At 36.0% G+C, this 14,538-nt stretch overlaps 1 protein-coding gene across 3 annotated transcripts in view; it reads left to right on the top strand.

Annotated features, from left to right (window-relative positions):
- The window catches only part of LOC127874806 (uncharacterized), a 137,539-nt gene that overhangs the window by 2,168 nt on the left and 120,833 nt on the right, over positions 1-14,538 (top strand). The window contains exons 2-4 of one of the 3 annotated variants that reach the window (XM_052419440.1): positions 95-360; positions 546-699; positions 1,166-1,650. In XM_052419440.1, the coding sequence (XP_052275400.1) occupies positions 95-360; positions 546-699; positions 1,166-1,560 (815 nt within the window). In that variant the 3' untranslated portion in view covers positions 1,561-1,650. Of the gene's footprint in view, positions 1-94; positions 361-545; positions 700-1,165; positions 1,651-14,538 lie in introns of those variants that run through there. The other 2 variants (XM_052419441.1, XM_052419439.1) reach the window with 2 other exon arrangements.

Genomic DNA, 14,538 nt, shown 5'->3' on the forward strand with positions numbered 1-14,538 from the left:
CTCATAATATTAAAATGTCTACAACAAAAATACAAAGCAGCCTCTAAGCTCGAATATATTTTAATACCATTAATGAATGTATTTATGATTTTAGATGACCCAGCAATGGAAGAGAAGGCATTAGCGACTGATAACGTTGCCTTGCCTATAGAGCCTGTGGACCCTGATGTGACTGTTGATGATAAAGTGGCACCAGTGCTACCAGTGGCAAAAGGCTGCTGCAACCTCGCATCAACAACGGTGTCACTCGGTAATGGGCGAACCGGAGTGTCGCACGCTTTAGGCGGGGTGGGACAGGTCGTTGTGGCGCCACCTAACATCAGTCCCGTAGTACCTTGCAGTCTAAGGGCGCTTCTGAAAGTAAGCATGAGCCTGATAATAATACTCCGGTTTGTTGCGCTAATTCTTTGTTTATTTGTTTATTTGTTTATTTTGTTTTGTTGATATTATGGCGTCTTCGCCAATAACACTGTTAAGCCTATTTTATGTATACTTCCGTTAGATACTTAAATGGAACACTAACAATCATATCGCTCCTATTTTAGGTAACCTTTGACAAGCTGCCACCTTGCATTAGCGGCTGTTTGAACTATCCTCTTTGTGGAAAAAGCATGCTGCGAGTTGACCTTACACTCAGCCCAACCAGCCGCTCGGGTTGGTTGTTCGACATTGGAGACAGTGTCAGCAATGACGGACACAGTATGTAGTAAAATATAGCAAATATGTAACAAAACTCTCGAAATTTGAATCTCACAATCTTTACATTTTCCTCGGTCGAATTCAATAAGAACGCAATCTTCGCATGATTTGTTCAGTATTAGCTTTATTCCTATCTAAGATTGGCAAGTAAAGACATTTACTGTATTAACATATATAAGTTTCCGTCCGATCTTTATAAATTAGATGGATATCGTGTATATTATAATACCTGATTTAACTTTGATGATTTATCAAATTACTTCAGACTATGAAGAGCGAATGCAATTGATTTACGACAATCTGGCTATTTAAGATGTGTATCATTTTCAAGCCAAAGAAGAGTGTATCTCATTAAACGTTATCAATATCAATTTTCGTTTAACCTAGAGAAGTCTCTGCAAACGAATCTAAATATTTATCTAAGATAATCCTTAATGTTTAACCAACTGTTTACAATATTTGTCAGGTGGAGACGGTAATCATCAAACAAACGATGCTGAAGTTGATGCTCCCTACCCGAATGTCAACGTTCAGCCGAGCGACAAGTGCCTCAACACCGACCCACCTACACCTAGACCCCTTACCACCTATGCAAATGCCGTGCAACTGGGTTCCGTCAATCGCGTCACCCTTTTCATTAGCAACGAGCACGTGCGCATCACCAACGACCAAGGCCTCAACCGGATACTGTGTCACAAATGCCTGTTCGCCCTGAATGGTCAGGCTGATCCGAGCAGCGGGGGTGTCAACCAGGACATCTACATCGCCCTTAACAGGGTCATCACGGGCCGAGTGGACCGCAATGGGGTCGGCGTCTGTTCCGCTAGACTCAGCTGGGTGTGTCCTGAGAATTACAACTGATTCAAGTCATTAAAGCGGCAATTTTTAATCTCTTAAGTTATATGTCAATGTTTGTCGTTCCACGCACCACTTAAAACATCATTTTGATCAACGTTTTATTATTTTGAAGTATTACGATTACAAATAAAGAAATATACCTCTTTTTTAGTAAATATGTGTTCAGTTGTTCTTAATGTTGTTCTGAGTACTCGTTCATCGTATTCTTTGCCATGCGATATGAAACCGAAATATCATGACACGAGCATTTAATAGAAAGAGCAAAACGTTTAAAAATATAAGTCACGAATGATAAAATGTTTATAGGTAAGCTTTGATTTCTAAATCGGGAACCCATCTTACATTTGTATGAAACATCGTACGAAACATTTTATTTACGACTGAATGGGTATGACAAATTTAAGATACAACTGAATATGTAAGAAATATTTTAGATACGACTGAATGTATTTATCAAATGTAAGATAAGACAGATATACAGCATATTTAAGATACGACTAAATGTATACACACATTTAAAGATACCACTGAATGTGTACCATAATTTTGTGGTAAGAATCGATGTTACAGTCACCAGTGGTTACCACTGCAATCACAAGCATAACCCTTCCCGATCCAGAATGATATTAGGGTTCCAACCCCTAACCATGAACGTGTGTGTAAGGGTTGCATAATTGTTTTATGAGCTATGCTCGGAACCAGTCAGGCGGTTTCTCGGATTCATCAATCAGTTTTAACATGTAACAAATCTATGAATGATTATTCTGGTTTAGGATGGTTGCACCAAGTGTAAAGGTAAAAACAAACTGGGCAAGTATTAAAAGCTGATGCAGTTGAATGTGTCCGCAATGAAGCTATACATTATTGAGTTATTTCACGAACAACTACGTTTCATTGCATATGATGTATAGTCATCGAACATATTATGCAGGATGAGGGTATAAAATGAATGTACTTTAATTTAGGCAATATTTATTTGAGTCAATAACATACAGAAATGACGTTTTAAGTCAATTGTATAAGTGCGACAGAATCGTAAACATCAGATACGGAATGGTCCCAAAACGTCGCGAAAAGAAACCAAAACATCCAAATTTTGCAGAATTCGATTTCGGTTACTGTTCCGGAGCTAAGTGCACAGCAGATGTCAGTGTTAGCGCTTTCGACTTTGCTCCTCTATGGTCCTGGGTTTAAATTCTGGAGCCGGAAAACAAAGCATTCATCTTGTTTGTTCTTGTTTGTTAAATTTCCATAAATGAGTCATCATTTTATAGTTGTTTGGGGTAAATAAATGTAATATCATATTTCAAAAGAAACTCGTATACTCTAAAGGGCAAACTTGTTTCCGAACGCATATGGAAAAAAGGCAATATATGTTTATTAATACCTGCCAAAATAAACATGTAATGTACATGCAGATTATATCGTTATGTCGAAAGCAATTGGTATAGCAAGTTACATTTAGAACATCGATATTGACGCCGCGCACTGGGACCATAATATAGCACAAACAGTGAACCGACACTTTTAAAATGGCGGTTTCGAAATCAATTATAATACTGATTTCACTTAGTTTTATAAAGCTGAGTGTTGTATGATATAAGGCGTCAAAATACTACACGCAACCATTGACATAATATCAGTACAATAATTGTAATATTAGTACAAACAATTTAACAAGCCTGTCCTATATGTTGCGTCTTTGCCTGTCTTGAGTTGTATTGATTCTCGCTTACTATTGAGATAACTGAATGCCAATGTTGCGTTATATATTCAAACAAGCTATAGTGAATCATGTAAACTAACTGTAGAATGGCAATCATATATATGAATGTGTACACAATATGCTTAAACAGATATGTATATATGCACAGTACGGTAGACATGTTGATATAAATGTGTTTTTATTTATTATATTTTTTAAACCTCAGATACAAAGCATGGTATTTAATAAGATTGTTTATACCTGTTTTATCTTATTATACCTTCCACAGTGTCTATAATTATGTCACGAACACTGCTTCAAGTAAGGGCTCATTTACTACAGTTGAAAATACAGTTAATAAATAAACAAAGATTAATCGCGCAGCGCACGTTTATTATTTCTTTGTTTACATGTCAGGATAGCAGAAGCTATGACAACCCAGCGCAATAACCCATCCAGAACAAGATACAAACAATCGTGAAAAATACAAACTTTTATTTACAATTAAAAAAAATCAAAATGAAATTTCTATGAAAATAATAAACAACAAAATATATAATTTAATGGCCATTTCAAAGTCAAATATGAATGTAATAGTTAAACGGCAGATGAAGTAGACAAACTGAAAATAAAATAGTCGAACGGTAGATGTAGTGGTGGAGTGGTGTTGAGTGTCACGACCCGAACTTATGTCCAGCCGTCAATAAACCGAGCCGGAAGTGAGCCCGGAAGTAATATGCTGCGAAATAACACCCTAAGAGCCTTTTCAAGCCCGGAAGTAGACTGCAGACAACCCGAGCTGTATCAAGCCCGGAAGTAGACTGCAGACAACCCGAGCTGTATCAAGCCCGGAAGTAGACTGCAGACAACTTGAGCTGTATCAAGCCCAGAAGTACACTGCAGATAACCCGAACTGTATCAAGCCCGGAAATACACTGCAGATAACCCGAACTGTATCATGCCCGGAAGTACACTGCAGATAATCCGAGCTGTATCAAGCCCGGAAGTAGACTGCAGACAACCCGAGCTGAATCAAGCCTGGAAGTACACTGCAGATAACCCGAGCTGTACCATGCCATACGATTCACCACATTGAAACGGCCAAATATCGTATGTTGCGGAAAGTTACTTCCCAGCTATTAGCAATTCTGTAAATGTCCGCTCATGTCAAATCGTCTGCCGATGTATACTTGTAATCACCCGGGGGCGTTTACCAAAGCGAGAAACGTGCTTATTATAACCAAACATCGGAAAACTGAACACACACATAACTTGACAAATTTACAGCTTCGTACGCATGAGGCCCCATAATTTACATTAAATGACAAACTAATTGGTTGTGTCGTTTCAATTACTGGTTAAACACTGTTTATATTCTTTGATTGTTCTTTGTGAATGATAAAGGTTATGAACCATGATATGGTTGCTGCACATTTTATGCGAAAGCATGCAACTTCTTGACATTGTTTTTTTTACACCCATTTGTCTTTATTTAGTAATACCATGAATTACTGATTTCGACGTGAATGATATTTTAGCGGAGTGGTTGCAGAAATCTGAATACGTTAACTTGTTTGAATGTTACTCAATCATAGCTTTGGTTGCACTAATCTGTTTTAGTCAGTGTATTAGTCACTTCCCGTAGAACACCTTACGAGTTTTTTTTATTCCGCTTTAGTTAAATAACAAGTAAGTATTTGTAATTGAAAATAAATGTAACTCGTTTTATTTAGGCTGCTCTTGTCACTTCGTATGTGATTTTAGTTGTGTCGACGCACGTTAGCATGTCGACAAGTTAAACCTGAGTCAAACGTTGTGCCTCACTGAATGTTACCCACGCAAACCACACCAATTTACAATGCAAAATCGACATCATATCTAACAATTTGTACATTGCTTAGCTCAAATGCAATTGGTGGAAAAGGGAACTAATAGGTTGAATAATTTATATTTACGTAATTTATGGAATATTAAATAAAATATTTTAACTGTCACAACATTTTACCATAAATCCGACTGTGTTTACTTCAATTACATTCACCGTCGATAAAACAGGATATATATACGGATGAATGATACTGGAGCGTTCTTTTTAAACCATTATGTTTTCGTCGGATAAATCAGATATAAACAAACACATCCGGTAAAATAAAACTGATATTGCGTGCCTAGTTACATACAGACATTACTTAACTATATCTAAAATTTGATATATTTCACTGAATATCGTGTACCCCAAAATAACAACACCACCAATACGTATTCACTATTCAACAAATGCAGTTTGTAAACGCTTTAAATAATGGTATACATCCTCGCTTTTATTGAGTAAAATGCTCGTAAATAATGTTTTATGAGTAGTATTGTTGATATAAATCTAAACAAGCAAGAATGGATACAAATTCGCATTATTATTGCTGTTGCGACTTAACATGTATAAATTGTTACATATATGTTTATGAGTCTGTCCAACACCCCACATTGTTGATATTGAAGTGATTTTGCGATTTTAGGTATAATGTAAACCATATCACAGTAATTCATCTCAATACTTAACTTTTTGAAATGCATTAAGACCCTATACGAGCAAACAATTTTGTGAATCATATAAAATTGCTGTAGTATGTGAATCATTTCTGCACTTTTGTGTCTGGAGCCATATCTTGAAAGCGCTCTGGCTGATTTCATTGAAACTTGGTGTGAGTATATATATAGATAAGAGGATGATTCAGGAAAATTGGCATTGTACACCATTTGTTAATGACGGAGTTATGGCCCTTTGTATATATTCTGTGTCAATGCAGCATGTGGGGGTAAACTTCACGTCTGTGACAAAGCTCTAGTTTGGCGGGGAATATCAATTCAACAAATTTGCTTATTTATCTTACGATTGCTTTCATTTCTGTGTTTAAATCATCTTTAAGATTGTCTTTCAGGTGATGTGTCTGAAGCTAAGAAGACAAAACTCGACATAGAATCAAACGGTGACTGAAGCGTCATCACTTTCCAACTGTGCTTTTGAACTTTGAGTAGACAGTAGTTTGGTGTAAAAGAGGGTTCCCTGGTCCAACGGCGAAGTGTGCATAATCACCACAGGGCGTTGATAAATTAATTTTGCATCAATTATCTTTCTTTTATTGATATCTTTGGAAAATTGTGAGAGTTATTACGGCATTGATCATGTTATTATTGTGTTTGGAATACCAAGAATTGTTAGTTCACCTTTAGGTAGTATCAGGGGTGTGATTTTTTCATCCTTTCAACTGATTTCCTCCCTTCAATGTCAATATAATTTTAGAAATAGTTATACACTATGTTGGAGCTATATACAGATGAAGAGTTTAGTTAAACTGTGTAAGGCAGGGCATTTCCTATCCCTGCGGTGGTTCTTAAATCACACCCCTGATTATGTTGAAGTGTATGACAGTTCCAAAATTTAGAAAACCATTGTATGACACAAAAATCAAACGAATGGTTAGAACCATTTTTTACCAATTTGTGCCTTGTGGACTCTCCCATCCTTCTAAATTGGATCAATTTATTTCCAAAATTAGAGATGTTTGGTATACTTATTTCTATATTTAGAATATTCTCACAGAAATTCCTTCAAGCAAACAGCGTAGACCCTGATTAGACGCCGCATTATGCGGCGTCTCATCAGGGTCTACGCTGTTTGCCAATGCCTTTTTTTCCAGACGCTAGGCATAAATGGGTTATTTTGCTATTTTTGAAAACAGTGTTTTACACAGGATAGACCTTTAAATATGGTCACTGATTTTTGACCACATTTCATCGACCATGAAATTTGATCTTTCATTGTGTTTTTGTAAATATATGATAGGAACTGTTTTTGTAGATTTCAAAAAAGCATTTGAATTAGTAGACCACACCATTCTTCTGCACAAGTTGAAACTATATCATTTTTCGGATTCGTCTTTGAAGTTTTTTTAATCATATCTACAAAACCGTTTGCAACTAATTCGGGTAGATGGAGTAACATCAGACATCTGCATAATAAGTTCCGGTGTACCACAAGACTCCATTTTAGGACCTTTGTTATTTTTACTTTACCCTTAAAACTAACATCAGAATCTGACATGTATGCTGATGATGTAACAATCCACTGTAAAGGGAATAATATAACTATGATAAATTGCACTCTTCAAGACGACTTACTAAGGTCACAAAATTGGTGTTTGATAAATAATATGGCAGTCAACCAAGATAAAACTACTTGCATGACTATAGGATCACGCCAAAAACTTAAACATTCAAAAGATCTTAATTTGTTTGTAAATAACTAAAAAATAAAACATGTTGCAACCCAAAAACTTCTAGGTATCCATATTGATAAACATTTTAACTGGAAGGCCCATGTTGATATAACTTGTTCAAAACTTGTTTCGAAATTATCACTGATCAGGCGTTTACAATATTTTCTAACACCTGAGATGAAAATTATGTTCTATAATGCGTATGTAACACCAATTATTGATTATGGATGTGTTACATGGCAAAATGCAAATACTAGAGACATAAACAGAATATCAAAACTGCAAAGAAGGTTTTTAAGAGTAATATTACATAATGACTTAAATATAAATGATTATGATTTATCACTTAAAATACAATGGCTTTCTTTTGAAAACAGATGTGAATATTTCACATGTATAATTATTTATGAAGAGGGGGTATATTGCTTTGCACATGTCGGTCGCTCGGTAGGTCTGTCGGTCTGTCGGTCTGTCGGTCGGTCCGTCCACCAGGTGGTTTCCGGATGATAACTCAAGAACGCTTGGGCCTAGGATCATAAAACTTCATAGGTACATTGATCATGACTCGCAGAAGACCCCTATTGATTTTGAGGTCACTAGGGTAAAGGTCAAGGTCACGATGACCCGAAATAGTAAAATGGTTTCGGAGTATAACTCAAGAACGCTTAGGCCTAGGATCATGAAACTTGATAGGTAGATTGATCATGACTCGCAGATGACCCCTATTGATTTTCAGTTCACTAGGTCAAAGGTTAAGGTCACAGTGACCCGAAATAGTAAAATGGTTTTCGGATGATAACTCAAGAACGCTTAGGCCTAGGATCATGAAACTTGATATGTAGATTGATCATAAATCGCAGATGACCCCTATTGATTTTCAGGTCACTATGTCAAAGAGCAAGGTCACGGTGACCCGAAATAGTAAAATGGTTTCCGGATGATAACTCAAGAACGCTTATGCCTAGGATAATGAAACCTGATAGGTAGATTTATCATGACTCACAGTTGACCCCTATTGATTTTCAGGTCACTATATCAAAGGTCAAGGTCACAGTGACCTGAAATAGTAAAATGGTTTTCGGATGATAACTCAAGAACGCTAATGGATACGATCATGAAACTTCATAGGTACATTGATCATGACTTGCAAATGACCCCTATTGATTTTGAGGTCACAAGGTCAAAGGTCAAGGTCACGGTGATCCGCAATAGTAAAATGGTTTCCGGATGATAACTCAAGAACGCTTATGCCTAGGATCATGAAACTTCATTGGTACAATGAACATGACTCGCAGATGACCCCTATTGATTTTCAGGTCACTAGGTCAAAGGTCAAGGTCACGGTGACCCGAACTAGTAAAATGATTTCCGGACGATAACTCAAGAACGCTTATGCCTAGGATCATGAAACTTTAAAGGTAGATTTATCATGACTTGCAGTTGACCCCTATTGATTTTCAGGTCACTATATCAAAGGTCAAGGTCACGGTGACCTGAAATAGTAAAATGGTTTCCGGATGATAACTCAAGAACGCTAATAGCTACGATCATGAAACTTCATAGGTACATTGATCATGACTTGCAGATGATCCCTATTGATTTTGAGGTCACAAGGTCAAAGGTCAAGGTCATGGTGACCCGAAATAGTAAAATGGTTTCCGGATGATAACTCAAGAACGCTTATGCCTAGGATCATGAAACTGCATAGGTACATTGATCATGACTCGCAGATGACCCCTATTGATTTTCAAGTCAATAGGCCAAAGGTCAAGGTCACGGTGACCCGAAATAGTAAAATGGTTTCCGGATTATAACTCAAGAACGCTTATGCCTAGGATCATGAAACTTCATAGATACATTGATCATGACTGGCAGATGACTCCTATTTATTTTCAGGTCACTAGGTCAAAGGTCAAGGTCACAGTGGCAAAAAACATATTCACACAATGGCTGTCACTACAACGGAGAGCCCATATGGGGGGCATGCATGTTTTACAAACAGCCCTTGTTCCTCTTTGAGGCGCAAAATGAGTCTCACGCGTAGTAACATTTTTATGTTTTCCTCTTATTCAAAAGTCAAATACTCCTCCAAAATATACATATTGCTTTTTCAAACTATTTATATAGCAAGGAGGTGCAGGCTATTTATATAACAGTTGTGTAATTTCATATCCTATTGTGAACAACACTGGTCATGAATATTGTTTTCTGTAATTAAAATATTTGTGTATATCAGCCACTTCTATCAATCGTAAACTATTTCAAGAATTATGTATTCCACGTTTTTAAACTCAACTTTGCACAAAAATGTACGCGGCTGTTTTTGTTAACTTTTTGTTATTGTTATTGGTCGTGTTAATTAAGATATGATAATTGTATAAGTGTGTGTGTATAGGTGTGTGTGTGCGCGCGTGTGTGTGTGCGTGTGTGCGTTAGAGTGTGTGCATATGGGAAAATGTAATCAACAATACATTTGTATTCTTAAATACTTTCTGTTAATAAATATTTGTTCCTTGAGACCATTTCAATATTGGAAGAGAAATTAATAATATAAGAGAAGTCATATAATATACTTGCTTTTTATGACACTTCTATTACACTGTTACAGTACTCTTATGTCCGTCAAAGTCTACATGTTTGCATTATAATGTAGAAATGCATTATACATACCATAGTTGTTTAAAAGCCTCATTGAAAATAAGATTGCCATTGTTAAACTGTTTGCATGACTTTGTATCAATGTGTTGTCTTAATGAGTTACCTTCGGAAAAAAAAGAGATTATTATTATTATTATTATTATTATTATTATTATTATTATTATTATTATTATTATTATTATTATTATTATTATTATTATTATTATTATGTCGAGCGTGACACCAAAAGAATTGCTGCTAGACAGATAAAACTAAATACAAACATACACACATATAAATCATAATGTGAACTTTTGCAGCAGGTTTTTTTGTCCAATTTTAGCAGGTGAATTTTCGGGATGTAATGTGGAGGCATCCGTGGCCTACGAACACATGTCTAGTAAAAAGTATATTCAGAAATGAGCTTTTATATGAGTCGCGTCCTGAGAAAACTGGGCTTAATGCATGTGCGTAAAGTGTCGTCCCAGATTAGCCTGTGCAGTCCGCATAGTCTAATCAGGGACGACACTTTGCGCCTAAACTTTATTTTCAGAAAGGAGGGACTTCCTTGAAACTAAAAATACCATAAAGCGGAAAGTGTCGTCCCTGATTAGCCTGTGTGGACTGCACAGGCTAATCTGGGATGACACTTTACGCACATGCATTTAGCCCAGTTTTCTAAGAACGAGGCTCATTTTCAGAAATGAACTTTTATAGTTACAACGGGTACTTATATTTGATACAGTATGTATATATTTAATAATTGTATTTATTCCTGATGCCAGCAACTATATTCAGGCAAAGTTTTGTCTATAACTTAAAAAAAATCTATTTATCACTGTTTATCCCTTAAAGCGGGTATATACGATTTTTTATATGTGTTTAATTGTAATATATTGATAAAATATGTTACAATAACACAAAATAGGCAAGAAAAATTATACATTAAAGCCGAATTTCATAAAATGCAGCAAAGACAAATTAGCGCCCCGAGCCGATAGTGACGTACATATTTTCCTACAATAACCGAAGCATTGGTCTTTGTATTATAAACCGTTAAACTACGAGGGGTGTTCCAGAAGTTCGTGGATTTTCGCTATAACTTATTAGTTTGCAGGTAAAAGTCAATGAAATTTACATATTATACAAACCAATTATCACGGACTTTATATATAAGCTAAAAATGCATGAATTCCATAAAGCGCGTTTGAAACGCGTTGCCATAGAGACCTAAGTAACGCCATGCAGCGCACGCGTGTATTTTATTATAAGTATGAGCGTTACGCGAATTTAAATTTGGTTTAAATGTCGTTGATAAACAGAATTTACGGCAAATTTCACGTTACAGCGCCTAAGTCCTCCTTACAGCCCGGATTTGGCCCCTATGGACTTCCGCGTCTTCCCGGAAGTTAAATCACAGTTGCGCGGTATTCGCTTTGCAAGTAAACAGGAACTTACAGTTGCAGCAAAGCGAATCGTGTCGTCTTTTGACGCTAACTGGTATAGAAACACTTTTGACAAGTGGATTTCCCGACACATAAAGTGCATTCGCGTTGGAGGTGATTATGTGGAAAAGATTTGACAGTTGTTAACTTCATAACGTCATTGACGTTGAACAGAAACGTTACACGTGCGTCGGTGTGCGCATTGTGCACATGTTTAAATTTCTGATATATATTTATTGTTTTATGTATTTCCATGATATTTGGAGATCAGATTTGGAAAGGACGAACTATTCTTAAATTGCTATTTGTTTGTCCATTTATGTTACCAAATGAAAGTTATAGCGAAAATCCACGAACTTCTGGAACACCCCTCGTAAGTTTAGATGCACATCGTACATGTATGGTATACATGCTGGCGAATTCGGCTGTACAGCCGTTTTCAATTTCAGAATTAAATATCTGGCTTTTTTCGCATTTTTCGACACATGTTCTTCTTAACTTTTATTTTAATTTATATTGAAATATATATATAATAAGTTTTTTACACAGTTTATATAAATTCATAAATATTTGACAAAATCGTATTACCCGCTTTAAATATGAAAGTATAAACGAATATAAAACATAAAATAAAGATAAATTGACGATGATGCCTGTGTATTTACGACTTATATTTCTGTCTATTTGATCAGTCGTTTGAACAATATATAATGAGAACACTTGAACATATTATAACTGTCAGAGGAATTCAATAAAACACTTAATTCTATAACCATTTTTTAACCAAATATCCACGATAATTTTTGTTGACGTGCAAAGAAGCAAAACAACGAATTATTAAAAGTTATGTTGTTTTTGAAAAAGTAGGTGCAGATAAAAATATCATGCGATTAACAACAAGCGTTTAACAACAAGATACTGTTGAAATAGATGGAATGTTAGAGACTCGGTAACATTTACCATAATTCTCGCCATAATGCTATAATTAATTCAAATGTGGTTAAGTCTTTTAAATTAAACTAGAACCGCTTATTTCGTTTAAAATGATTGCAACGAAAGCTGACTTGTCAATACCTGTTTGTTTTGTATCGTTAGAATATACTAAAACATAAATAAATCCCAATGTTTTGCCACATGTGATTGTTTTTATAAATAATGTATATTTACATTTTGGTAAATAATTCTTTTTAAATTTTTAAATGTTTAAAGAACGAACAATTTTTTTTAATGAAATGTATGGACACATAACATGGATCCGATTGTTTCACTAGAATACACATTTTAGTGTTCAATGTTGTTTTAGTTTTCACGTGTTAACACGTGTTAACGTAATATCAGTTGCGCGAAGACTTTATCAACGATGACACACGAACACAAACAAACACATATCATATACCCAACACATATGGGAGGTTGGTAGACGAACTGTCTGCAGAGCCGACACATACTTTGAAAGAATATTATTGTATTTCCACGGAACACATAAAATATGGATATAACATTTTTATACAAGCACGTAAACGCAAGCCAGACATTTATCGTTTACGTAATAGTATCATGTCATCTGCCCGCAAAATAAAACACGATGGAAAAGATAATAGATTAGGTAGCTTAGCGGACCTTATATTCGCCATATATTTTCTAGGCCAATTCAATGCGCGAATGTCTGGACAACAAAATTCAGTAGCCCAACGCACGCTTAAGACCAATCACAGCATATTCGGTCTTTCTTAAGCACAATAATCGAGCGTACATCAGAGAGGCTGTCCGGTTAACGGCACAATACCATTGAACATTAATAATGGTCAAGTAACACAGTGCGAGCGCAAAACCAAATAGGCTGATGGCATCACTACAACATGTATGATAATTAATAACCTGTTTGCAAATGACATGTTTGTTTTCTCTGAATAGAAAACAGTTACGAACAAGACGCTTTTACTGGGCCGGATCTGCCGCCGCTCTTTGGACACCACGGGGCTTGATTTAGACCACACGACTCTATGTAATTACAACGTATGACTGCGCCCATTATCTGTATCTGTAGCCATGTTTTTATTGCCGACATCGGCAGTGACCAGAATCAAAATGCTCTTGGGAGATTGAATCACTTATAACTTTAATTAAGCTTTCCGTTACATTCGTTTATTTCATGATTTAGTTTCGATACCAATGCATTCATTTGCTTTCGCTTCCTGTTTAAGAGACAACAGGGAAGTCAGTATTTCTTTAGAAATTGGTTGCCTGGGTACCATGGAAGGTCGCATATCAGACATCTTGCCTCCCAGATCGTAAATATGACTTCTGTGACAAAATTAACATGTTGGTCCTGATTAGAAATTGCCATTTGTCTCGCAATAAATGGCTAATTGATATGCATGATTTCTGCCCGCATAGCTGTTTCGCTCAGCGGTAAATGTCAGTAGAACACAATTTATTGAATCGTTTTAAACTATGGGCAGTTGTTCCTGTTGAAACCATTTTGTACTACTACCACTACTACTACTACTACTACTACTACTACTACTACTACTACTACTACTACTACTACTACTACTACTACTACTACTACTACAAACAACAACTACTACTACTACTACTACTACTACTACTACTACTACTACTACTACTACTGCTACTATTGCTACTGCTGCTGCTGCTACTACTACTACTACTACTACTACTACTACTACTACTACTACTACTACTACTACTACTACTACTACTTCTACTACTACTACTACTACTACTACTACTACTACTACTACTGCTACTATTGCTACTGCTGGCTGCTGCTACTACTACTACTACTACTACTACTACTACTACTACTACTACTACTACTACTACTACTACTACTACTTCTACTACTACTACTACTACTACTACTACTACTACTACTACTACTACTACGACTACT

The sequence above is a fragment of the Dreissena polymorpha genome, chromosome 3, assembly GCF_020536995.1.
Source record: "Dreissena polymorpha isolate Duluth1 chromosome 3, UMN_Dpol_1.0, whole genome shotgun sequence".
NCBI lineage: Eukaryota > Metazoa > Mollusca > Bivalvia > Myida > Dreissenidae > Dreissena > Dreissena polymorpha.